At 39.6% G+C, this 25286-nt stretch overlaps 1 protein-coding gene across 1 annotated transcript; it reads right to left on the bottom strand.

Moving 5' to 3' along the window:
- Positions 1-230: 230 nt before the first annotated feature.
- Positions 231-24910, bottom strand: LOC121736479 (dual serine/threonine and tyrosine protein kinase-like). The gene is made up of 22 exons (XM_042127698.1): positions 24685-24910; positions 15498-15621; positions 13612-13772; positions 12608-12724; positions 12107-12532; positions 10355-10557; positions 9430-9524; positions 8956-9152; positions 8532-8648; positions 7845-7959; positions 7015-7241; positions 6521-6611; positions 5986-6073; positions 5561-5725; positions 5094-5220; positions 3811-3929; positions 3044-3135; positions 2540-2672; positions 2172-2347; positions 1614-1839; positions 1156-1241; positions 231-758 (listed from the first exon to the last, which is right to left on the bottom strand). The coding sequence occupies exons 2-22, from the start codon at positions 15610-15612 to the stop codon at positions 550-552; spliced, it is 3285 nt and encodes a 1094-aa protein (XP_041983632.1). The 5' UTR covers positions 15613-15621; positions 24685-24910; the 3' UTR covers positions 231-549.
- Between the last annotated feature and the right edge of the window lie 376 nt (positions 24911-25286).

The following is a 25286-nucleotide window of genomic DNA, read 5'->3' as shown; positions in this document are numbered from 1 at the left end:
TAAATAGAGACTTTTTATATAATTTTATGATTTTTGCCCTGTATATTTATTTACAGACAGGTCAGAAAATGAAAAGTGGACTGCAATGTGACAATTTAAATCTACTTTGGTTACTGCACGAAATATTTGACTGATCGGGCCCGTACCACGAAACGGTTTTGGGACTCAAACAATCTTATGAGAATGTTGCGGTCCTACTCTAACAAACGTAAAATGACGTTGTTAGAGCAGGACATGGCATTCTCGTCCGATTGTTTGAGTCCCAAAACCGTTTTGTGGTATAGGCCCTGGTTCCGCCCTATGACTTTTGTTTGTCATCTCGCGGTGTAGCCGCCAACTGGCGGGCTCATATAAATCCAGCCTTATCCTCGCGACGACGTTCTATTACTGTCCATTAACATGTCATATCAGAGTCCTGGCGCACCGGACCACACAATATTATTATCTTTACTCTCTCCTTCGCACTCAAAAAATTGAATTTCGAATTTCGCCATTGCCGTCCAGCATAATGCGAATTTAAACCCTCTTTTCATTCTAAGTCCATTATCACTAACAGATATCAGAGTCCGACGCGCCTGACCACTCGTCTTTGGCCACTTCGCTTTCTGGGGGCAGGTCACGCGCCCACTCCAGTATCCTCTCTATGCGCGGCTGGACGTCTCCTAGTAACGCGCGGGCGGCGGGGTCGGGCGCCCAGCATGACGTCATAATATCCCACATCTCGTCCGTGAAGTGTGGTAACCGTTCTGGACGGAGGCCTGAAAAGTTGGTAATAGTTTAAGTTGGTGATAAGGAAGATTTTGACATAAGCTTTATACAATACCTGTCAAACTTATTGTACAATATTCTAGTTGAGTAATATTTAAAATATTATGTCTCCGAGTGCGGTCGTAAGAAATAAAAGGCAAAAGAGGAGAATGCTGGAATATCTATTAAAAGATCGAACATGCTACTGAAAAGCCAATTTTTGCCGTGTACAGGCCAAGTGTATAGGCCACGCATATCTTTAAGGTTCGTTGGCAAAAATGCAAATGGAATGTGCCTTTTTCGATTTTTAGATAATATAATTGGTGCGACTGGTGATCACTCACACTCTGATCAGATCAGATAAGTCTGTAAGTGATCAGATAATGTCTTTATTAGTAGAAGTCTTACCTCGTTTGACCTTGGTCCACAGCTGCTGTTTGTTCTGGAAGGTCTCAAACGCCGCAGGTAGCCGCACCGTGCCCGCACACAAGTACCTGACACATAATGATTTTATTGTTATTTACTGATCAAATTATATTTTCCTAATAGTCACAAATTAAGTGACATTTGCAGTCGCAGTCGCTTTGGTCGCGAAGGTTTTAGCCTCCAAATATAATAATTATATAATATTAATGTTTTGATTTGATAAGAGATGGCGTTTGACCCCTTGATACCCGCTCAGATGGCGCTTTTACGAAAATTCGATACAATGGGGTACGTTTATAATCTCCTAACAGTATACTGGCTACTGCTATCGCCCATCACATTGGTGCACGTTGCCAATAAATTTCGTACAAACACATTGTCCCGTAAACTGTTCGAGTATAAGAACGCATCCGTGTCCTACACCCCACACACATACTTACCAGAACAACACAGCGAAGGCGTACACATCTACGGCCGTATCGTATTCTCCGCCCAGCAACTCCGGTGCCATGTGCACGGGCGTGCCCACAACGGAACCGCCCAGTAGTGGGCCCAGCGCGCAGAACCCAAGGTCAGCCAGTGCGGCGCGGTTGTTGGTGTCCAGTAGCACGTTCTTCAGCTTGATGTCCCGATGGATGAGACCGAGGGAGTGGAGGTAGCGGATGCCTGGAAATTGATGTTCAATAGATCGATTACCCTTTATAACGTATTGCGAGATTTGCGACACGGTGCGTATAACGTATGCATTTGTTACATAAATAAACCAAGGATCTGATTAAAAAATCACAATATGTTGTTCTACTCAATAATACAATTTTCTTGCCCAGCCTAAACCCGCGCCATGGACACCTTTGACCATGCAGTTAGTTTCTGAATGCGAGTCGAACAGCATTGTGAATTGTGCCCTCAGACATCCTACGCACGCTTGGAACGTACGTCGATTTTACGTACGTTAATCTGGATTATTTCAAGAGTCGAACTATCATGTCACCGCTCACCCTCCACGATGTCCGCAGCGACCGCCATGCGCGCCGGCAGCGGCAGGCCGGCCGCGACCGCCGCGTGAAGGTCGCGCGAGTACCGCCGCGACACCAGCAGTACGCCCGCACCGCCGCCCCCACGCTGCACCACCGAGCCCAGCAGCTGCACGATGCGCGGGTGGGCGGGAATACTCCTGAGAGGGGGAATTGGTAAAGTAAACACAAGAGTGAAACACTAGGCTTTGTGATTACTGATTTGTCACACGTTAGCAATTACTATTGGCATTGTTTCACAAGATTCGGTGACCGTTACAGGCACGTGTCCGCCCCACACTCCCCGCACTGCGTACACTACGCCGTAGACTTATCATTATCATCATCATCACCTGGTATAGAAGAACTCCATGGCGAGATCTCTGTAGGCGCGGTCGTCTGGCGGGCGCACGGACTTGACCGCTGCGGGCGCGTGTCCGCCCCACGAGCCCCGCACGGCGTACACGACGCCATATTGACCACGACCTGCAGGCGTACAAAGGTTATTTCTTTGTTTTTTCAGGGAGAGCCAAGTTCCAGCACGACAATACAGAATATAACCGCCATTTTATTTTATTTTTATTTATTTTATTTTACAATACAGACTATAACCGTCATTTTTTAACAGTAATAGATGTGTTTTACCAAGTATATTACATACATTCAGTGTGATAAGGAAAGAGAAAACATATGAACCCATTTTGTTGTTGCGCCCGCAACTTTCATTTACCGTACATTTTTCAGTAACCAAACACACCCTTATCATTTCCAGGATTCAAAGCATCCTAGTGCCAAGTTCAGCATTAAAGGCAGGGTAGACAAACTTTCGGATTTAATATTAGTAAGGATTTAATTACCAATCTCTCGGCCCAGCTCCGGGTTGCCATACTTGAGTAGGTCGCACATCGACGTGCTCTCAAGACAGAGACGCGCGAACCGCGGCGCTACCCTGAAATTTTAGATATAAGTCGGTATTTATAAGCCGCTATTATTTTCCTCCGTATGTATGAAAGACAAACAAATATTATATGAGTATGATGTGATATCGGTTATCGTACAGCGTATGAAAGGCTATAGGGCCGTAAAAATTAACCGCTCTCATACTACTGTCAAGAGGCTGATACACTCTCAAGCAGCGTCTTAAGACTGTATATTTATTTTATATAAGTGCGTATAGCACTTAAGTGAAAGTTTAACCACACTCAAGAAAGCCTCAAGTTACAGTTTGACAGCACAGTTGAGTGATGAATTTCGTATAAATACATTTGAATACAGTTGATACCAAGTGAGTGCAAACGTATTAAAGGCATAATATGTGTACGGGTCAACGCCCGTACAGCGTGTGTTGCCTTATTACCTACTATGCAACTTAGATAATAATGCAACTCTGCATCTTTGATTAATTATTACTTTTGAATAATGTAATAAAGTTTAGTTCACGTCGCGACATCTCACCGAGTGCGTGGCTCGATCTCATATCCCATTTTAGTTATAGTAATAGATCTATGCAATACAGGAATATCCTTTCTTGATCTCTTGTTTATCTATCCCAACCCCGAACAATATGCCTATACGATACAATACTGCGTAATATGAAGGGCCTGTACGGTCTCCCCATACTCACTTCCGGCGGATGTTGTACTTGGCGTCCATGGTGTGGTCGAGGCGGGCGGTGAGCGCGGCCGCGAGCGCCGACAGCGCCGCCTGGTAGCGCTCGTGCGCCGCCGACAGACGCTCTAGGATCTGAAACACAGTAAGGACTAAGAAGTATAGTACTTCGAACTAGAGACCTAATTCTCTCTCTCTCTCTCGAATGTCGCTTCGATAATTTATCGCAATCGCGACTAAAAACAGCGGAAGTTACTGATTGAGAATTATGGTGACCGAAGCTAGCACTTGAGTTCCATGTTCCAAGCAACACTTGACAGGGTTTTTTCAAATTTTTTGTTCAGTGGTATTGCAATAGGCTACTTGACCTATATTCAATTTCATTGAACAAATACATATTTCTAGTAGAACTTGGCCTAGGAAATTGTATTTCACCCTTATCATCAAATAAAAGCTTATGAATTATGATTGATAAATAAAGTCGATTTGAAAATATGATTTTATGAAAATAGGATTTGTACTGACGAAAACGCTTTTGCGGTACTTCCGAATTGAATGTGACGTCATTCTATTCGTAATTTAATATCTTTTATTTATCGCGCTCGTTATATATAAGTTTATTTGTACATAAATAATAAAAATAAGGCTAGAAAGATTTGTAAAATATATTTTCTTGAATAATTCAAATAAAACATCAGTCTTATAAATTATCTCCATTTATTGTAGACGGGAAATGAAATGGCCAAAACTTTTCTCCAAAAGTTTTCAACATTACAAATGATTTCTAATTTCTTTTTTAATTATTTTATGATTTTTGGGCACATTTAGACGCGTGCATTTAGCATAATATAAAAAAATGTTCAATAAAGAGAGCTTAAAATACAAAACGTATGACGTCACACTATGGCGGACAGTGTTTTCGGCGCCATTTATAAGGCATATTTTTCAATTAAAAATTTTATGGGTTTCTACTGTGTAAAATATTAAAATATTAGTTTTTTTTTGTAATAATGAATGATAATGAAGCGATTACCATGAAAAAAAAATGAGGTCAAGTAGCCTATTGGACTTTAATTCAGTGTTACAAATAAATAATATTCCATACTCAAAAAATAATTTGTAAATGCTCAGATAAATCACTATCCGCGCGAGTCGCGTCTGGACATTCATATTCATATTTTATTTACAAAGTTCACAAATGGTAGGTAGCACAAAAAAGCACCCGCGGTACGCACATCTGCATATTATGTATGACGAGTATATTCCGCACAACACACACACACATCTAACAATAGTTACCTGTGTAGATATCAGTCTTGTTAATCTCGCGGGTGTGAGTGAGTCGAGCGTCGCGAGCGCGGTGCGGCGCCGCCACTGCGGGCTCAGCACGCAGCACACGCCCTCCTCTTCGTACGGTACGCACAGCCTGCGTCATAATTTAGATTTTAGGCGGAAGATTTTAGGAATAAGCGGATGTCAATATAAAGTTACTACATACTTAATCACTAAGGTGTTAGATAAGTGCGTTGTCTTAATTATACTTCCAGCTAAAGTTAAACAAATTATGGACGATATTTTAAAATGTTCAAATTAAAAAATATATATACATGGCCACATTGCGTTTTACTGTACACTCTGAGCGCAAACCTCTTTGATCAGTCAAAAATATAGTTGAAAGAAGTTTTGTATTCTATGCTCCCGATTTCTCGCAGCTTGCACGCAAAGTACACCTATTATTCTACGCCAACTCAACGAGACCTCAGTACCTGTATACCAGGCGGCGCAGCGCGTCCCACAGTCGCGGCAGCAGGCTGGCGTCGGCGGCGGGCTCGAGGTCGACCGCGCGGACCGCCGCCAGCAGCTGCCGCACCGCGCCGCTCGCCGCGCGCCCGCCCGCACTCGACGACACGCACTCCAGGTTCTCTATACATCTGGAACATGTAAATTGTAAATAATATTATGGACGGGCGCAAGCGTGCAAAGCAAATAATATTGAATGATTGCACGCAAGGACGCACGAACGTCAATGTACGCACGTAATGCAGAATAATTATAAACACTCATAAGCAGAAAATTTATAACGTAATACGTTGGTGACACAGAACCTTCCTAAAGCATTTTACACGTACATTAAACAAGAATGGCTACAAAGAGTACAATAATTGTAAACGGTGAAATAAAAGTTAATTACCTCTGTAACGTGCCAAAGTAAGTTTCCTTCAGACAGTCCACAAAATTGACTAGCTTCAGACTTATCATCCGACTTAGCTTCGATAGTACTGTAAAAAACAATCGTTTGCTTAGTCGAAGTCATATACCCTTACATCATCATCATATCAGCCTATAGTCGTCCACTGCTGGACATAGGCCTCTTTCAATGAACGCCAAGATGACCGATCTCCTGCTACTCGTCCCACCTAGTTGGAGGTCGACCTACACCCCGATTTCCCAGCCTACCCTTACATATAAAAATGTAATACCATACATGGACGCTGTTAAGCATTCGTGTACTAATCCAGAAAAAAATTACGTATTGAGTTACGAATGCAGTTATAGACATTCAAAATTTTACAAAAAAAAAATATGCGCTTGGATACGACTGCTAAACAGACACCAAATAAGCTGTACAATGTTTTTTTTATTGTCTGTCAAACTTTTTTAATTTTTTTGCGTAAATATTTTAATTACTAAAGAAGTTGTACTTCAAATGAGACAATCGTGTATACCTGCTCTCTGCACGTCGAGTGAGGCTTGTTTACTGGACAAGTTAGTTCCGCTGCACACCGACAACATACTCGATCCCGCTTCGGAGTTCAGCTGAAAGTAATAGCAATTTAAGAACTTAAAATTTTTGAACGCATACGAAGAGAAGTACGTTTCGAATAAGGTCGACTTCAGTTAAATGATTGGACCTAGTAGATTACCGATGGCCCAAAGTGGCATTGGCATTAACTGATTAAAAATTGGCAGTAACCGATTCAAAAAAATCGTTTCACAAAATTCAGAAGGCGTACATTAACTTATTTGTCATACTCGGGTCGGTCGTACAATTTTTGTTTGGTACCTTCGTGTTTATGATAGCAACCAGCAACTGGAGCTATATTTGAGAAGTCCAATGTATAAAAGTTATCAGTTTTTACTGTATTATATTTCGAAACAATCAGCAATTCAAAAATACAGTAGTCTCACGAAATATTGTAAATGTAAGATCAATACTCACTATGTAACCTATACTTTCGCTAACACACAATCCCTCGTCCGCTGAATCTATGATCTCATAATCATCAAATTCGTAACACGAAGCCGCCTCCTCCGCCTCAGAATCCGACCTGTCCGGACCAGTCCGAACCGGTCGGTCCGGATCCGGTCGGACGTCGATAGAACTCCGGCTCGAGTAGAATATGGACGACGATACGGTAAACCGCTTGTCTTGATGGCACGGTAGGTCTGAAACGAATTAGGCAGGGTTAATAAACACAAAACTACCCCTATTCATACATTTAGAGGCAAAATGACAAGGACGGCAAGTGTAGTTAACTAGGGTATACTTCTTTACACGCTTTTATTAGCTTGGGCTGTATGTAACAGAATCGTTGAGCGCAATTTCCACCTATCTCCGGTAGTTAAATTAATTCGAAACTTTACATACGTAGTTAAAACCAATGACAATTCAATAATTTGTTATTTTTTTAAAGAAAATATAAATAAATAAATGAATTCGAAAAAAGCGTGTTTTTGGTCTTTTTTTTAACTATTACTTGTGTGTGTGTGTGTGTGTGTGTGTGTGTGTGTGTGTGTGAGTGTGTGTGTGTGTGTGTGTGTGTGTGAGTGAGTGTGTGTGTGTGAGTGTGAGTGTGTGTGTGTGTGTGTGTGTGTGTGTGTGTGTGTGTGTGTGTGTGTGTGTGTGTGTGTGTGTGTGTGTGTGTGTGTGTGTGTGTGTGTGTGTGTGTACGTCCGAGCGTGCGTATGTGCGCGCGTGCACGCGTTTGTATATATTAAAGGTAAATACAATATTATTGTAAAATAAGTGTAAGTAACAAACATCCTCACCATCGACGCTCCAGTCCACTTGTTCGAGGTGCGGTCGCAGGTCTCGCAGCACCTCCTCCACCAGCCGCAGCAGCTCCCGCCGCTTCTCGCCCATAGAGAACTTCTCCGTTATCATCTGTAACATTCATTCAATGAAATTGGATGGATGGGTATTAGAATATGATTGAAGATGATCGCCATATATGATCTAGATTTCGTGGACATTTCATTTTTGTACACACCGTAACGTTTAAAACGCAGACTGGCATGCGTGGCAGACAGACAAGACAGACTATAAAACTGCTTCTCCTGCGTTGACATCATATTATAGGTTCCAAATTCTTGCCGCAAACTTGACGACTCTAGTCGCTTGTAAGTATAATCGCATTCGTGGAGCAGTTTGGAGCAAATTCGACCATTGATCAGTAATTTCAGCAAAACAAATATTGTTTCACGCCTCGCGCCTTTCACGCCTTTACAGCTTCTCAGTGGAAAATTAAGCACAATATAAACATGCCCGAGCGTAAGAGACATTATATTATAGCGTATGTGTTGGTAAATGTACGAATCTCTGACTTCTCCGTGAATTCTTGTATTGAATGCCAACGACTTGAATCCTACCTTATGTTTCGTATATATTACAGGAGAACATGCGTTTCCAACGGATTATTTCCACTTTTTTTTTCCCACCACATAAACCGTACACACCTCATACAGCTGTCGCTCCATGTGCGCGGCGTAGTGTATATTCCGCGGGACGACCTGCAGCTCGCGCGCCAGCTCGAACGACGACAGCAGGAACTGCTGTAGTAGCTTCACGTGGATCTGGAACGATAAAACCCAAAAAACAAATTATCGAGACGTATTTTTTGTAAAAAGGTGACATTTAATAAAACAAAACCAAAATTTTGTACTTAATAAAAAAAAAAAGTGAAATAAAAAACTTGTAGATGAAGGTGCATTCGTAAGCTCGAGCGTAAATCCTTATTTGTGTGCGTATACTTACACATATATCTATGTATTAGTGTGTGTTTAGTCAACATTAAACTTAGTACAGACCTACGAACGCTTGTGCGTGTATATTTACGTGTTTGAGTGTGTAAAGACACACACATGAATGTGTATGTGTTACCTCGCTTAACTTAGTGCACTGCACTAACAGCTGCGTGTGCGCTACGTCAGCGGCGTACCGCTGCACGGCGCGGATGAGCCCGCTGCGGGTGCGGACGACGCGCTCGCCGTACCGCGACTCGTCCAGCTCCGTGTTAAAAGCCTGCTCGTCGACTATCGACCACGTGCTGCCCACGTGGTGCTTGGGCGGGGGACTCGCTGAAAATATTATAACGTTTAAGTGAACGTAATATTAACGCTTTATTAGAAGTTGTTTAATGTTATGGTAAAGTATAACGGTCATTTATGATTGTAAACTAAAATATTTAAAGCGTCAAGTTATTTGACTGTGTATTATAACATTTGCACGCTACTTATAGCAGAATGTTTGTACCACCTTATAATGTAAGAACTTTTGTAACCTACATTCAAGGCGAATATGTAAATGATTATGATTATGGTAACATTTTAAATTGTTTGAATTTGAAAAGCTTACTCAATAGCTCCCATTGATCAAGCAGGTCGTTCATGAAGGACACTTGCCGCTCCTCCAGTGTGACTCTCGGGATATGCTCTTGAGATTCTGTATTACTGTAATGTATACAATATATTTCAATATTAAAATATATTGCAACAACGAGGGTCTTATTTATGTCCCTCTTATCCTCTTACCTTTCACAAGTTATTCGTTTGAGAATTTCGAAAAAAAAAATTGTTTCAATTCTAAAAAAACGCTCAATCTAAAGGGGAGTGACATTCGAACAGATATCCAGATATTAAAGCTATATTATGTGTTGAAATAAAAAAAAATGAACGTCTTAAAAGCAAACGAAGTGACTTATTGTTTTTTTTTGTTAACTAAAATAAACATAAGCTGTACGCAAACAAGTACGCACGGACGCTAGTGCGTCTCACATACGTGAAACGTCGTATACGTACGTAAGTTAAGCCGCGTCTCCACTAGGCAACATTTAGCGCGCGACACGTGACGCTCAACATGTACGGCAACGCTGCACAACAGCGCGCGATGTTGCCAGCTGACGCGCAACATGACGCGCGGCTTGTTGTTTGTTTAAAGAGAATTGCATCAATTGTCGTCAAGTGGAGACGCGCGCAACAATGTCCGTAGTGTGGTCTAACGAACAAGTGCTCAAATTAAGCGAACTGTACCAAAACTATGAACGTCTATGGGATACTGCTCACAGATACTATAAAAAAATAATTATAACCACCGCCACTAAAATCAACACAAGTTCCTCTGGCGACATGTTGGCGACGACTGACGTAAAGTAGATGCGTAGACAGACAACGTTGTTCATCAAAAGTTCCGCGCTGACTTTCAACATGTTGGGCAACTTGTTGTCCAGCATGTTGCGCGTGAATTGTTGCTTAGTGGAAACGAGGCTTTAATGTGTACTCACCGCAACGCCCCATCAGCGAAATCCTGATCGGACTCCGGCAGATCATCAGCATTGTACGTCGACTCGCCGGATCCGGCCGATTCCGTCACGTCCGGCGCGATGTCCGGCCGGCCGTCCGGACCGGACACGCTGTCCGCGAATAGTATGAAGTACACTTGTGAGTTCGGATCCAGTTCCTTAATTTGGTGCAGATCTAAGCAGTTCTAAAATTAGAAAATAATTATTTATTTTCAAACGAGCATAACTTATTATTTTGAGTACTTACGTCCTACTAATATCCTATCCTACTAATATTATAAAGGCGTGTTTGGATGTATGGATGTTTGTTACTTTTTCTCGCAAAAACTACTGAACGGATTTTAATGAAACTTTGCAATAATATAGCTTATACATCAGAATAACACATAGGCTACAATTTAACCGACTTTCAAAATGGGGGAGGTGTTATGTTCGTTTTCTTATGTTCAACGATTACTCCGCCGTTTGTTAACCAATTTTCAACATTTTTCTTTTGGTATATAGGGTATCATCCCAATTTGGTATTATATTCACAAAAGTGATGATCTGATGAAGGATTCATAAGTAATCGAGGGAACTCCTCAAAATGTATAGGGAAACATGTGGTGACTTCGGTTTCGTGAGAAGTATTCTAAGCACATGCTACCAACAAGTAAGATTTTGCACCGAAGTATACCTGGTATACCGTGGTTCGGAAGGTGCTGAGAGAACTCCTGATTCTTTATAGATACAAGTTTGGGAGTTTCGGCGTTGTTTTAAGAACGGAAAGCATATGCTACAATGCAAATTACATTCATCATCATCATCACTACCATATTATACCATACATCGTCCCATGGAGTAGGGTCATAAGCTATTTTTTATGGGAAAATGTACGATTTCCGTAAAATTCCTAATTTACGCGGGCGAAACCGCGCGGGACATCTAGTAACTAATGAAAGTATAGGTAATTACGAGATATTTGTTGGTGGTAAAACGAAATTACTGTAGTCGACAACAGCGCTAACAACAAACTGTGTTATTTTTTCAATGTTTTTTTTTTATCTATGGACGCTTCACACCACGTCAGTCTGGCCCCGTGCTAAGTACCTAAAGGACTTGTGTTACAGGTACCAGACAACGGAAATATATTTAATACTTTTATACTATACATATATTTAAGATTTTTGTTATATCATATACACATATTTAATACACATCCAGACCCGGGAACATTGAAAACTTTTTGTTCCGTCGGCGGGATTTGAACCCGCGAACCCCGGCTTGAGCTACCAACGCGCTCACCACTGAGCCACAGAGGTCGTCTTTTGGGTAAAATAACAATATCACAATAAAGTACATTTAAAACATCTATAAATCAATAATTATAGTTATTGCTGATATCCAAATCATTTACCAAAAAAACACAAGTTATCGGAGAAATAGATTCATAGGCAGATGGCTAACCTACGCAATTTAGTCGGGTCCGATGATTCATGTCCAGTCGACATGAATCACCTGATTCACAAAATTAATTCCAATTTATTATTCAAAGCCATGATCAAACAATACTTTTTCGATTCAAAAATAACCTAAACATATTTTAACAGACTTTTTTTTATAAAATAAGGGAGCAAACGAGCAAACGGGTCACCTGACGCAACTACCGTCGCCCATGGACACTCGCAATATTAGAAGAGCTGCAGGTGCGTTGGGGGTTTTATTTTAATACTCTATAGCTACTTTAACACATACCTCCGGAGTAAACACAGCATTATCGTCCATCCCCATCAACGTCTCCTCAAACATCTCCTCGGCCTTATCCACTCTCATCTCTTCCCCCGCCCCCATACGAGCCATGTAATGCAGGTTGAACGTATTCCAGAATTCCTCCTCACTCCTAGAAGGCGTATACTTCGCCAGACTGAGATTCTCATTGAAGATGTTACTGCCAAAGCTGTCCAGGGCATACAGGTACACAGGGTTAAAATTTTTCAAGATGGCCTCTCGTTTCGCAAAGAGATCCGCATGGAGTTGCTTGAGAGTGGAGTAGGTAGAAGGTCCAGGGTCTGAGGCAATATCTGGAGGTATGATGATGCGATGGCCGGTCTTTAGGAAAGAGTTGTTGAGTTCTACTTCCAGCATAGTGGAATTGTCGGATGGGTCTTGGCGGAGGACGTCCTGTAATGAAATTCAGGTGAATGAAGTTCAATAATTGTATTATATAGTGTAATACACTTTATTATTATAACTCACCTGCAGAGGCAGCGTGTCCCAAGGTCTCCTGTTGCACTCCAGCTCGTCGACCAGCTCGAACTCCGAGTTGCCCAGCGTCAGGTGCGCCTGCGTCGACGAACCGAATTGGATTCGTATCTGAAAACAAACAGACTATAATAAGGCACCTACGAAAATGCTGAAGTAACCTGCGGCATTAATAGACATTTGTAAGACACATTTGCCTCGGCACAAATGGGCCGGCTCGACCGGAGAAATACCACGTTCTCACAGAAAACCGGCGTGAAACAGCGCTAGCGCTGTGTTTCGCCGAGTGAGTGAGTTTACCGGAGGCCCCATCCCCTACCCTATTCCCTTCCCTACCCTCCCCTATTCCCTTCCCATCCCTACCCTCCCCTATTACTTTATTCCCTCTTAAAAGGCCGGCAACGCACCTGCAGCTCTTCTGATGCTGCGAGTGTCCATGGGCGACGGAAGTTGCTTTCCATCAGGTGACCCGTTTGCTCGTTTGCCCCGAATGCGAAAGTAGCAATTTAGGAGGGAACTAACATACATAGAATCCATATTTTATTTTTGACCTCGCTGTAGTCGAATATAAAAAAAAAAAACATTAGTGTCAACGTAATCCATTCAAAATTTTCTTAAAGATTTAAATTTCTTAAGGCTGTAGACATAAGACACATGGCACAAAAGGTCACAAATTCAATGCCATACCGATTGTCCATATTATCGTCATCACGATGAGAAGTGCCAAAAACTTTCAGGCCCTGATATCGGGTAGTTTCTCTTAAATGCTTTGGAGATACCCCTAAAGACTGATGATTCGATTACTCTAGGGGCCTGTTTCACCATTTCCTGATAAGTGCTGGATAGGCTATCCACAACTTATCTGACAGATGAAGTATGGAGATAAAGTATGTCAGATAAGTAGATAAGTTGTGGATAGCCTCTCCGGAAATTATCAGCAAATCGTGGAACAGCCCCTAAAGCTCGAGTTCAGCTCACACAGATCGAGGTCTACTCACCCAGCGACAGCCCCTGGGCAGGTCGTCGGGCAGCAGGCGAGCGCCCAGCAGGCAATTGACGAGGCGCGCGCGCGCCGACGCCGTGCTGCCCAGCACCACCAGCGCCGCCGGCCGCGCCGCCAGCCGGCTCAGCTCCGCCACCACGCCCGACACGTCCGGCGCTGGAAAAATAGCAGTGGTGCAGGCTGATACTTTAAAGTTTCAGTTTTTTACCCTCAGAATCCCTAACAATTGCACAAGTTCTTGATTTAAAAAAATCTAATAGGAATAGAAGTACAGGTACCACGGAGCTAATACTAAGAGGAGGTGTTGTAATCAAGTTTCCTTATGAAACGACGCGTGACAATTTGCGGGGTGAGGGGGTGTCAAGCTCCGCCCACTTTTCAATATTTCATCCATCGGCTAAAAGCAAAACTACTAGCTTAGGTCGATGTTGATGATACTACGTAGTTCAACTATCTTACACTAAATGTCGTTTTGTCTTGAATATTATGGGGCGTACTACAGCCCTGGATATTTTTTACGTTTCAAATAGTTATCATAGGTGACGACAGGCGGTTTATAAGTAATTAAATAATAAAAGCTATATAATCACGGTTTTAGCTATTAAATGCTTATTAATTATATTTAATGCATTAAATGCTTTAAGACTAAGTGTACTTTTCAGTATTCAAGTATGATTATTCTAATAAACTTATGCAAAATTATACGCATTTACGTCTGTATTATCTTTCAAAGGTTTGGCCACCTAGTGTCAAGTAGTATAATTAACGCTGAAAGCTGAAATGTTCTAGAACTTTTATATTTAAATTACATTTAAAATTATTTCCAAATGAAATGTGATGGTATTTATATTATCAGAACGTCTGTCTGAGTGTGTTCGACATTGTAGAACACAATACTTCATCCTTTCCTTGTTACGTGTGCACCTGACAAACGCTGAAAGTGTACTGACTTAAGAGGATACAACAGGGGCTAGAGAAATGAAAAAAAGGTAGGGGTAATATCTATAGCTGTCTCCCTTACCTCAAGCCTATACCGCAGAACGCGACAGAGACAACTGCAAAAAATCCAGAAAATCAACGATTCGTTGTCCCCTGATTCCTTCTCCAAAACTTAACCGATTTAAGTACTTTTTTCATTAAAGATTAAAAAAAGGATTGAACTGTGTTCCTATGTTTTGCTTTTTTTGTATAATCTAGCCAAATCTGTTTTCTGGACGTTTGAACACAATGGAAAATCTGGCCATTTTTTTGGGTTTTTGAACGTTCATATCTTATTTAATAATTAAATTATGAAAAAAAAGAAAACATAGGGACATTGTATTAGTGGCCGTAGATATTCAGGAAAATAATTATAACTCTACTAGCATTATCCAGGGAGGAAACAGGGGACAACGTATGTATGGAAAAAAGGGCGGTGTGGAATCCTCTTAAGCCCCGCCCACAATGATGACGTCAGGACCTAGTTGAAAATCACAGTGCACAGTTGCTTAGGCCAGCTCCTTTTTGTATGAGCTCCGTGACAGGTACCAATATCTTACAAATACATTTGTCAATCGTTTCATTTATCGAGTAAAAGTATGTAGTAAATCAAGAACGCTACATCCTTTATGGTCCTTCGAGCCGGATTTGAACCAGCGACCCAGGGATGGATGAATGGATTGTGAATTAACGATAAGTGCATCTTAAGCATACTAGTTTACTACTAAAAACCAGATTGCACTGGCCAGCATAAGAATAAAATATCAAGTCTAGTCAAATCGCACTGGCAATCCCACATCGCCTTTCAAAAGCAACCGTCAGCAGTGATACCGCCTACGCTAATTCTGCCTTGCTGAGGGGCGTGAGCACACCCCTTCTGACTGACTCTTGTTAAAGAGTTACCATTAGGCGGTGGAGCCGGGCACAGGTCCTGCAGCGCGCGCATCGTGTCCCGCAGCAGCAGCCGCAGCACGCGAGCGCGCGCCGCCGTCCGCCGCGCCATGCCGCTACCGCCCATCCATCTGATCTGGAAACAGATTTTAACCGACTTCAAAAGAGGGATAGATTCCATTCACAGCGATAGATTTTTGATTGAAAAATTTTACACGATTCGGATATCTACCGAGTCGCCCGATCAAATAATGGGCGTCGTGTGCGCGCGTGGAAGAACGTCGTACTGATTTAGTATCGGCCGACCGTTTGCCGATGGTTTAGTTTGAAGGCATTCGTATAGCACATCAAACTTACTTATTGGCCGACTCGGTATCGTTGTAAACGATCAAGAGCCAAACTGAACTATCGGCCGATTAAAAGTCTGCAGTCTGCGGGGGCTCTTAGAAAAATGTCATTTCAAAGGCGGAAGCACAGTATAGCAATATGATACTAATATTGCTATACTGTGGCGGAAGTAAATGTTAAAAAATTGTGTACTTAATTTGAATTTTGATGCCTCGAAATAAGATAACTCATATAGACACAGTAACAGTGCCGTAAATAGGGTGGTGCCACCGGTGCCCAGGCACAGGTAGAATTACGCCCAAGGGGGGGGGAGGGGGGTGGGGCGCAAAAATGGCGAGACCAGGCAGGTATATTATTTTATACAGGATAATTTCCCACTGCGCCCCTAGTACTGCACAGTGTGGGTGGTATAATCATAACAGGCGAAAGGCCTACTTGATATCAGACGGCTCGCCTGCTTGTTTTCCCATTTCAGTTATTTAAAAAAAGTTTGTTTTCCAAAATTTTAGCCTACCTAGGTACCTAACCTATTATAATTGGTCTACCAACAGTCAACACCATGTTTTATCACCCTGAATGAAATAATATCTAAAATAAAACAAGGGCGCACTGAGCACTCGCACAGGGCGCAAAAAAGGCTATTTCCGGCACTGCACAGTAACTTAGATGTATGATTTGGTTTATTGCCTTTAATGACATCGCTTTGTATCATCAAGGTCAGCTGCAAATTGTCTATCATTATTCACAGTCATAGAGGCACATGTCGAAAAAAAAAATTGAACTTTGTAGTCATGTAAAAACAATTTAAGTTAAAAAATATCGTATATATTAGCTGCTGACCACATCATCAGACTAAATAAAAAGTGAAGACTCAAGACGGATCGCTGCGAACAAAAGATGAAGCCGGTTTCTTAAGGGCCCCGATGACGATCAAACGGTTTGACTCAAACACGTAAATTTTAGTTTGACTCAAACCGATTTGATCGTTTACAAAGCTAGTTTGAACGGTTTGTCAAACATTTACGTGTTTGAGGCTTGTTTGATGAAATTTCATATTTTTGTTGTGTTTGACGCGCCGTTTGATCGTGTTTCGACGCGTTTGAAGGTTTGAACAAACCCGGCTTAGTTTAGTGCTGGATTATGAAGAAGAAAAAGAGAAAGAAGCTGTAGTTTCTAGCACTTTCTGTAGATGTTCGTGGGTAAAACGATATTATGTTAGTCCATACCATTCTTTGGACCAGTCTTTTTCTTTTTTTTTCTCTTCTGACGGAGGACATTAACGTAGGGCCCCCGCAAGGGCTACTGGCGCCTGTGTGCAAAAAAAAAGGATTTTGGCGCCCCTTTAGGTAATTTTTTGGGACTTTGGTTTTGGCGCCCCTAAAGATGGCAATTTGGCGCCTCTAGAGGATGGCACCCGTGTGCATTGCACACATTGCACATATGGTAGCGGGGGCCATGCATTAATGTTATAAACATAAGATAAGAAAATCGCGATCCTCGTTTTAGAATCTATAGCATCTTCTGCATCACAATTCACAAGACGTGTACCCGACAGCGCGTATTGAATGAAACTGCACAGTGTCGTTTGACAAACCATTCAAACCGATATCAAACGGTTTGAATCAAACCGTTTGATCGTCTCGGGGGCTCTTTATGCATGATATATGTGGTGCGTGAGCTAGCCATGTTAAATTCAAATTACCCCAAAATCAATTAAACAAAATATATACTTATTTATTATTAATAAATTCAACGTGATACTTTATATCACTTTCAATTTATTCAGTGTCGTCCTGACTCCTGAGTGATTCGTGGGTAAAAAGTGGGACGGTATGGGACGGAAATGGGAAGTGTTTCAGAAATAAAATTTGTTACGATTTATCAAATTAGTTTATTTTACTATTTTTGTTGTTTTTTTTGCATAGTTCTCGCAGTAACCTCAAAAATTTATTGTGAAATGTGGGCCCATCTCGCTTTTTATCCTTGGATGAATTATTTTTACACCCTGTCACGAAACACTTTCACAAACCTTCAAGAAAAGGGCGTATTCCCTCTTAAAAGACGGGCAACGCACCTGCAGCTCTTCTGATGTTGCGAGTGTCCATGGGCGACGGTAGTTGCTTACCATCAGGTGACCCGTTTGCTCGTTTGCCCCCTTATTTGATAAAAAAAAAACGACAGCTCGGCATTTTCGAGCTGTTAAAAATTATTTTCTAAATGCGTGCTGCTCTCACGAGTCGCGAACGCGATAGCTACTGACGAAAAAAACTTGAGAGGTGTCAAGGGACACCCGAATGGAACGAAGTTATTTCTTATGTTCAAAAAATCTGTTTACATAATTATTATTATGTATACTCAAAAAAATTATAAAAAAACGCCATCTATTGACGCCCAGGAATACTAACAACGCGTCGTTGTTTATTCTCAAAAACGCCATCTAGTTGACACACAGGAATACTATCAACGCCCTCTGCCCCTACTATGCAGGTATTAAAAAAAAGTAAAAAAGTGTCGAGGTTAAATATCGTTCTCCCTAGCCTCCTTTACGCCGAATGCCCCATAAGGAACTTCGTTCCAACTGGCGTACTTTCGTTTTGCGTATGCGGGCGTACGCGTGTACATGTCTTCACTTCGTTGTTCGCGGCGATCTGTCATGACTTTTTATTTGGTCTGAGCTGACCAATTAATAATTCTATCACTTCTTGCCTCTTATATTCCCAAAAACATCGCCAGCATGCTCTGTCGCATAGCTGTTGAAATGTCAAATAAGAAAGCTAAATATTTCTTCCGTAGAATAGGCCGGTATAAATAGTCAGTACTCAAGATGCATCTCGGTCTCAAGACACGGTTCAGGCTCTGTTATTGGTTGGCTGTCAAAATTCGGACCAATCACAGAGCCGAACCGCGTCTTGAGACCGGGTCGCATCTTAAGTACTATTTATACCAGCCTTAGTTTCGCTCGTGTGAAAGAGAAAGCTTGAGATAGGTCAATGGGCGAATGAAGAATTAACTATTGCCATTATATTATAATTTTGATGTGCTTATTGGATATTTTAGTAAAGTGTTCGAGGTCAAAGGCAAAAATTTGTTTTAAAAATTATCATGTGAAATATGTAAGCAATTTGTCATGGTTGTGATGTAGATTGTTAACATGAAGATAGCTAGTTAAATTCAAGATGTTACTAAATTATACCTCTACAAAATGATTTTAAAGGTTTTATGTTCATTGAAATGTCAATAAGTGTAAGGATACTTCGGTTACAAGGTTGGAACAGATAACCTTAGGACAGTGCGTCTGTCAAGAGAATAATCATTTATTTACTACTTTGTTTGTTCTACACATTATTTATATATAATGGCCATGATAAGTTAGAACGGTCTAGCAAATCATGAAACTTTGTATATAGGGGTTTTCGGGGGCGATAAATCGATCTAGCTAGGAATCATTTTTAGAAAATGTCATTTTACTCGTGTTTTATCGAATACCGAGCAAAGCTCGGTCAAACAGCTAGTAACTAATAATGCATAATTAATTTTTATGTTGATGTTTAACACTAAAAAGACCGGAATTCTGAACTTCCTAGAAAGACCAAGAGCTGTCAAATGACCCATCGTAGGTTTTACATTTTTTTGTGTATCTTGCTATTTTGTTTTTGCATTTTATTGATCATGTAATTATTTATAAATGTAACTAAATTAAATTATCGAACAAATATTCAAGAAAATTATTTAAAAAAGCATTTTATAGACCTGCTACTGATATAATGATATTATAATGACTCCACAAGATTTATTGGTTTTGTTCCTGTATTTGAGCATAAAACACCGTTTTTTCAGATTTTATGTTTTCTCATTATAGCATTAGAAAGGTAAAGTTACTCTTATGTACAGTAATTCACGTCTAGAAGCCATGAACATCTTGATGAAAATACCCTATTGGAGGACAAAGCTATTATTTTTTCGTGTCGTATTTTTGGTCACAATATAAAAACCTTTTATCACTAATGCTAAAAAAGTACAAAAAATATGCTTTAGAAATGAAATATACTTAAAATTAGCATAAATATAACAATTTTTATCATATTTTCATAGAACTACAATTCGTAACCTTTAGTTTGTTATTTGCTTCGTTTATGTAGGTAAAATAAAAAATAAAATTGACTCAGCATAAATATTTTATTGAAATTCGAACTACTAATAAACCCTGGCTGTGTGAGGTCAACTCAGGCAGCAATACTATGAAAATTGACATAGATTTTTGTAATACCGTTGATAATTTTCAAAAAACAGGGTTTCATTAGGCAAAAAACTTGAAATACGTTACAATATCAAAACAGGCACGGCAAAAGATTTTATTTGTGCACATACTATATTTGTAAATATATTGCCATTATTTTTACATATAAAAATGTGAAATTTCAGACCATTTATGTAAATAAAAGTATTTATCCCACTTTTGTCCTATGAATCATTGACAAGTCTATTTCAGTCGAGTTCTTTATAAATTTTAAGTCAAATTTCAAATACAATACACAAACAAAACATAATAATGATAAAAAAATTGAAAGAAAAATAAAACTTGCAAGGATAACCCACTTTCTTTTGAAATTTTATTCAAGCGGTCAATTGACCGCTGCGGTCTTTCTAGGTAGGTTATTATTTAAAACTTATAATTATTGAGCAATCATTAAAACACGTTATCTCAATTTAAATAATCGAAAATTATTAAATCTCACGAGAGGAAAACGAATTTCACGCAACGGTACCAAAAATATCGCAAATTAAAAACGAACATGCGGTCATTTGACCGCTCCGGTCTTTCTAGTGTTAACCCTCCGTGCACCACGTGAATAAAAGTTACACCGTGCACCACGTGGGGTTTGTCAAACCCCAAGACTTATCTGGGCAAGAAATGCGTAATTTGTATTTATTTGTTTATTTTGTTTCAAAGAACTGTTTTTTATATATTTAGTTGTAATATAAAACGATACTTACTGAGATAACTCCTATTTTTAATACTTTACACCCAAAAATGAAAATTTTGTAATCTTTTACCAAGTAAAAACACAGACTCTTTTTTAGTGGGCTCCCACAGTTGAAAAGTTACCTTTTATTTCCCGAACTGCTTTAAAATTATAAAACTAACTATATAAGGAATACAAATTGCATAATATTAACTTAATATAATCAGTCTACACGATATTCAGGCATGTTGAAATCAGTACATTTCTTACAATGAAAGTGGGCACGGTATGTGTAAGCAAATAGGTCTATTATTGGGCTCACAACCGTATTTGAGTTTGAAATTTATGTTCCTGATACAATCTGAACACTTCTTTATTGATTTTGATAATTTTTCTGGTGGTCCAGGGGCTGCTTTGCCAAGAAATTCGTGAAACCGCTTACAAGAACCTCTCAGTATCCATGGTTTATATCTTTGCGATATTTCAAATCTTCTTCTATGAAAGTCATACTTAATTTGTGCATAAACCTGTTATTTAATCGAACGAACGAATGCTTATTTAATCGAAATGAATTCAAATATTTTGTCTATACAACTTTTTAACGACGTCCCGAACTACGTGGGGTTTGTGGGACCCCAGCACACCAGCACACTTTGTGCACGTGTGTTTGTTGCATCGGTGAAGAAAATCCTAAACTACAGCCGCCAAACGGTAAGGCAACGTCTTAACTCCAGCTACGTAAAGCGTCAAAAAAATCACACGAATTTTTAAAAAGTTATGAAATTTTTTGTACGTCTGGGGTTTGTCAGACCCCACGTGGTGCACGGAGGGTTAATAATAATAATAATATCTATGGATGCTTTACACCACGTCAGTGAAATATATTTAATACTTTTATACTATGCATAATATAATTTAAGATTTTTATTATATTATGATACGTGCATATTTAATGCACATTCATGACCCAGGAACTTTGAAATTTTTTTATTCCGTCGGCGGGATTCGAACCCGCGACCCCCGGCTTGAGCAGCAGAACAGTCCACCAATTGAGCCACAGAGGTAAGATTGAGATTTAGTATGGAGATACTTAGAGTCCCGGAAAGGATTATTAATTTATTATAATAGATATTTTTTTAAGTTCCTGAGAAATAAAAACGTTTCAGAGCAACAAAGGCAGTATCTTGTGCTAAAAATCAGTTCAAGGCAAGAAAAATTATCCTTGTTATGATGCTATAATTATGAAAAAATTTCAGTTGATCTATTAAATTTCATCATGAATTAGAAGTTTTAACATTACTTTTGTAATGTAGAAGAATCTAGCTGTCCTCGATACATTAAATTACAACAACTTTTTCGGGATAAAAGTATGTAAGTATGACCATACCAAATGTCTGCAATATTAGTTCAGCAGTTTGGGCGTGAAGAGATAACAGACAGACAGACAGAAACACTTTAATATTTTAATATGAAGTATGGATATTTCATGCAATTCATATATATATATTTTTTATGCTCCAACAAAGCGGCCGAATTTTACCGTGAAAACAATAGACATCAATATATTTCCTCGAGGGAATATTATTGCTTAAAAATAGTTGCACAGCAGTTTTTATTCTAAACTAACTTAATAGTTGTAAACTCATGTCTAGAGAGAGAGCTTGCGCTGTGTTTCGCCGAGTGACTGAGTTTACCGGAGGCCCAATCCCCTATTCCCTTCCCTACCCTCAACTATTCCCTTCCCTTCCCTACTCTGCCATATTACCCTATTCCCTCTTAAAAGGCCGGCAACGCACTTGCAGCTCTTCTGATGCTGCGAGTGTCCATGGGCGACGGAAGTTGCTTTCCATCAGGTGACCCGTTTGCTCAATTGCCCCCTTATTTCATAAAAAAAAAAGAGAAGAAATGCTGTCCTTATTTTTTCTAATTGTTTCAAATTAGAATATGTAATTATAGATAACAGAGCCCAGTCATAATTAATATTATAATTAATTATGTAATGAGGTAATCATTGCAATGTAGATTGTTTTAGTCATAACCAGTTTCGATACAGCTAACATGACAATCAAATTAATTGCGTATTATTATTACTTATTTTTTATAAAATAAGGGGGCAAACAAGCAAAAGGGTCACCTAATGGAAAGCAACTTCCGTCGCCCATGGACACTCGCAGCATCATAAGAGCTGCAAGTGCGTTTCCGGCCTTTTAAGAGGGAATAGGGTAATATGGGAGAGTAGGGAAGGGAAGGGAAGGGAATAGTTGAGGGTAGGGAAGGGAATAGGGTAGGGGTTATTGGGCCTCCGGTAAACTCACTCACTCGGCGAAACACAGCGCAAGCGCTTTTTCACGCCGGTTTTCTGTGAGAACGTGGTATTTCTCCGGTCAATCCGGCCCATTCATGCCGAAGCATGGCTCTCCCACGTATTAAATTAAATTATTATTATGTTATGATTGGCTTCTCAAAATTCAAAATATGTTGTACGCCGACGCGGCGTCGTGTATAAACACGCTGATATATCTATGAAGTATTTTAGTTAATATATGCATACTCGTATAATAAACATTCAAATTTCACATAAAAGTTCTAACAAATGATCAAACGGACATTGTAATCATCGAAATGGATTTTATCAGTTTCATCTCATTCACAGACTAGAATATTACGTAATACATATAAAAATAAAATTAATGTCTATACATACATAATGTACTGTACAACGGACATGACTAATAGGGAATCACCTATTTCACAACTTGCAAATTGAGTATTAATATTTTGCCTGCAAGTAGAGACTCATCTATTCACAGAGGTAAATGTGTACCTTATTAACCATCAGTATTCTGTAAATCAGATTGATGGATCAGATCGATGAAAAACTGATTGTGTAACCAGCGTGTATGAGCTATGACTTGTTTTTAACACCTTAATCCTTCGATCGCGGATTCTTGGAAATGTTATTGTGGGCTTATGGGCCTTGAAGGATCACTTGATTGCTTGATATTATGGTAGAAACTCAATTTTCCAACCCTCAGTTATACAGACTTGTGATTAACTGAGAGAGAGAGAGAGAGAGAAAATAAGAAATAAACATTGAAGCATAAGAAATGATTAAGTTTTACTTTTTTCTTAATTGAGAATACTTGCATTATGCAACTCAATTGTCCTCAATTATTGCTTCACAATTATGAACAAGTGAAGTCATCTGAAGACTAATTCTAATAGGCCTTTACATCCGTTAAATGGTTTTTTATACAGTATTAATTTTCAGAATGAAGTAACCACTCCTCAAATACTGTAGTGCCTGGGACAAGATTTTTAAATGACTGTATGGTTGCCCAAGCGCATACGGCATTCTCGCATCATAGTCGGCCTAGTCGAGATGAAAGAACTAGTCAATATGTCTGGGACCAACTATGTGCGGGTTTCCTCACGATGTTTTCCTTCACCGTACGAGCGTCCATATTCTGTACTTGAGATCAGAAAATGTCTCATAGGTACACGCCTCCACCCGGGTTCGAACCTGCTCCCTCTAGGAGTGCGAACTAAAGGTCTACCCATTAGGCCATGGATGCTCCACTAATACAAATCTATAATTTGATAATAATTGTTTGAATAAACGTCGATTTTCATTAGTTTATTTACTATTGACTACAACAAATAGGGTATTTGAGTTAAGATAAACGTTTACAAATATTTATTTAATCGTATAAATTATGTTCGTTCGTAATGTTATTTTAAAATTGAAGGTAAACAAAAAAAATATTATGACATCCCGCCAAGCTTCACTGCACACGATACCAGCAGCTATCCAATGCACTTTTAATGCATTTAAACGTGTACTAAATTCGAATGTTAAAGCGTTAAGCCATAATTTAATAACGTACCTTTGTAGCACAGGTCACAACTGTACCACGTATATAGCACAATCAGCAATGTTCTTAAAACCACTTATACCACTGAATTGAACCTATTCAATACCAATAGGCACTAACGGTAAAGGATTTTGTGCAACTTGGAAACTGGTTGCGAAAATATAAGGAAGTTTCACTTTATTACAATAACAAAAACAATTTGCTTTGCCGCACAGCTGACAACAGACGGCCACTTTGACGTTTGGCGACTGCCCTATTTTATAACTGTCAAGTGTCAATGTCAGTATGTTTTTTTTTTTATTTTTTTTTTTGTACTGACAACGATTTTGAGAGTGGCGAACGATTAGGCGTTTAGGTACCTAGTCAAAACTCAAAACAATACTAAATTCATCATCATCATATTTCAACTTTCACGCATCAGTGTAGCTTGCAGTTTAGTAATAAAAGTAAGGTATTTTATAATAATAATATTATGTTTTTATAATAAATTTCTGTAGGTATGTAGGTAATGAAATATTTTATAAATCGAGTGTCATCCGATAATAATCGATATCGAAGGTTTCGTATCAAGACTTCTTTACAATTATATCGACTGCACTTTACATCCTATTAAG

Source organism: Aricia agestis, chromosome 19, assembly GCF_905147365.1.
Source record: "Aricia agestis chromosome 19, ilAriAges1.1, whole genome shotgun sequence".
NCBI classification, from domain to species: Eukaryota; Metazoa; Arthropoda; class Insecta; order Lepidoptera; family Lycaenidae; genus Aricia; species Aricia agestis.
The sequence above is the reverse complement of the archived record's forward strand: the minus strand, read 5'-3'. Positions and strand labels throughout refer to the sequence as shown.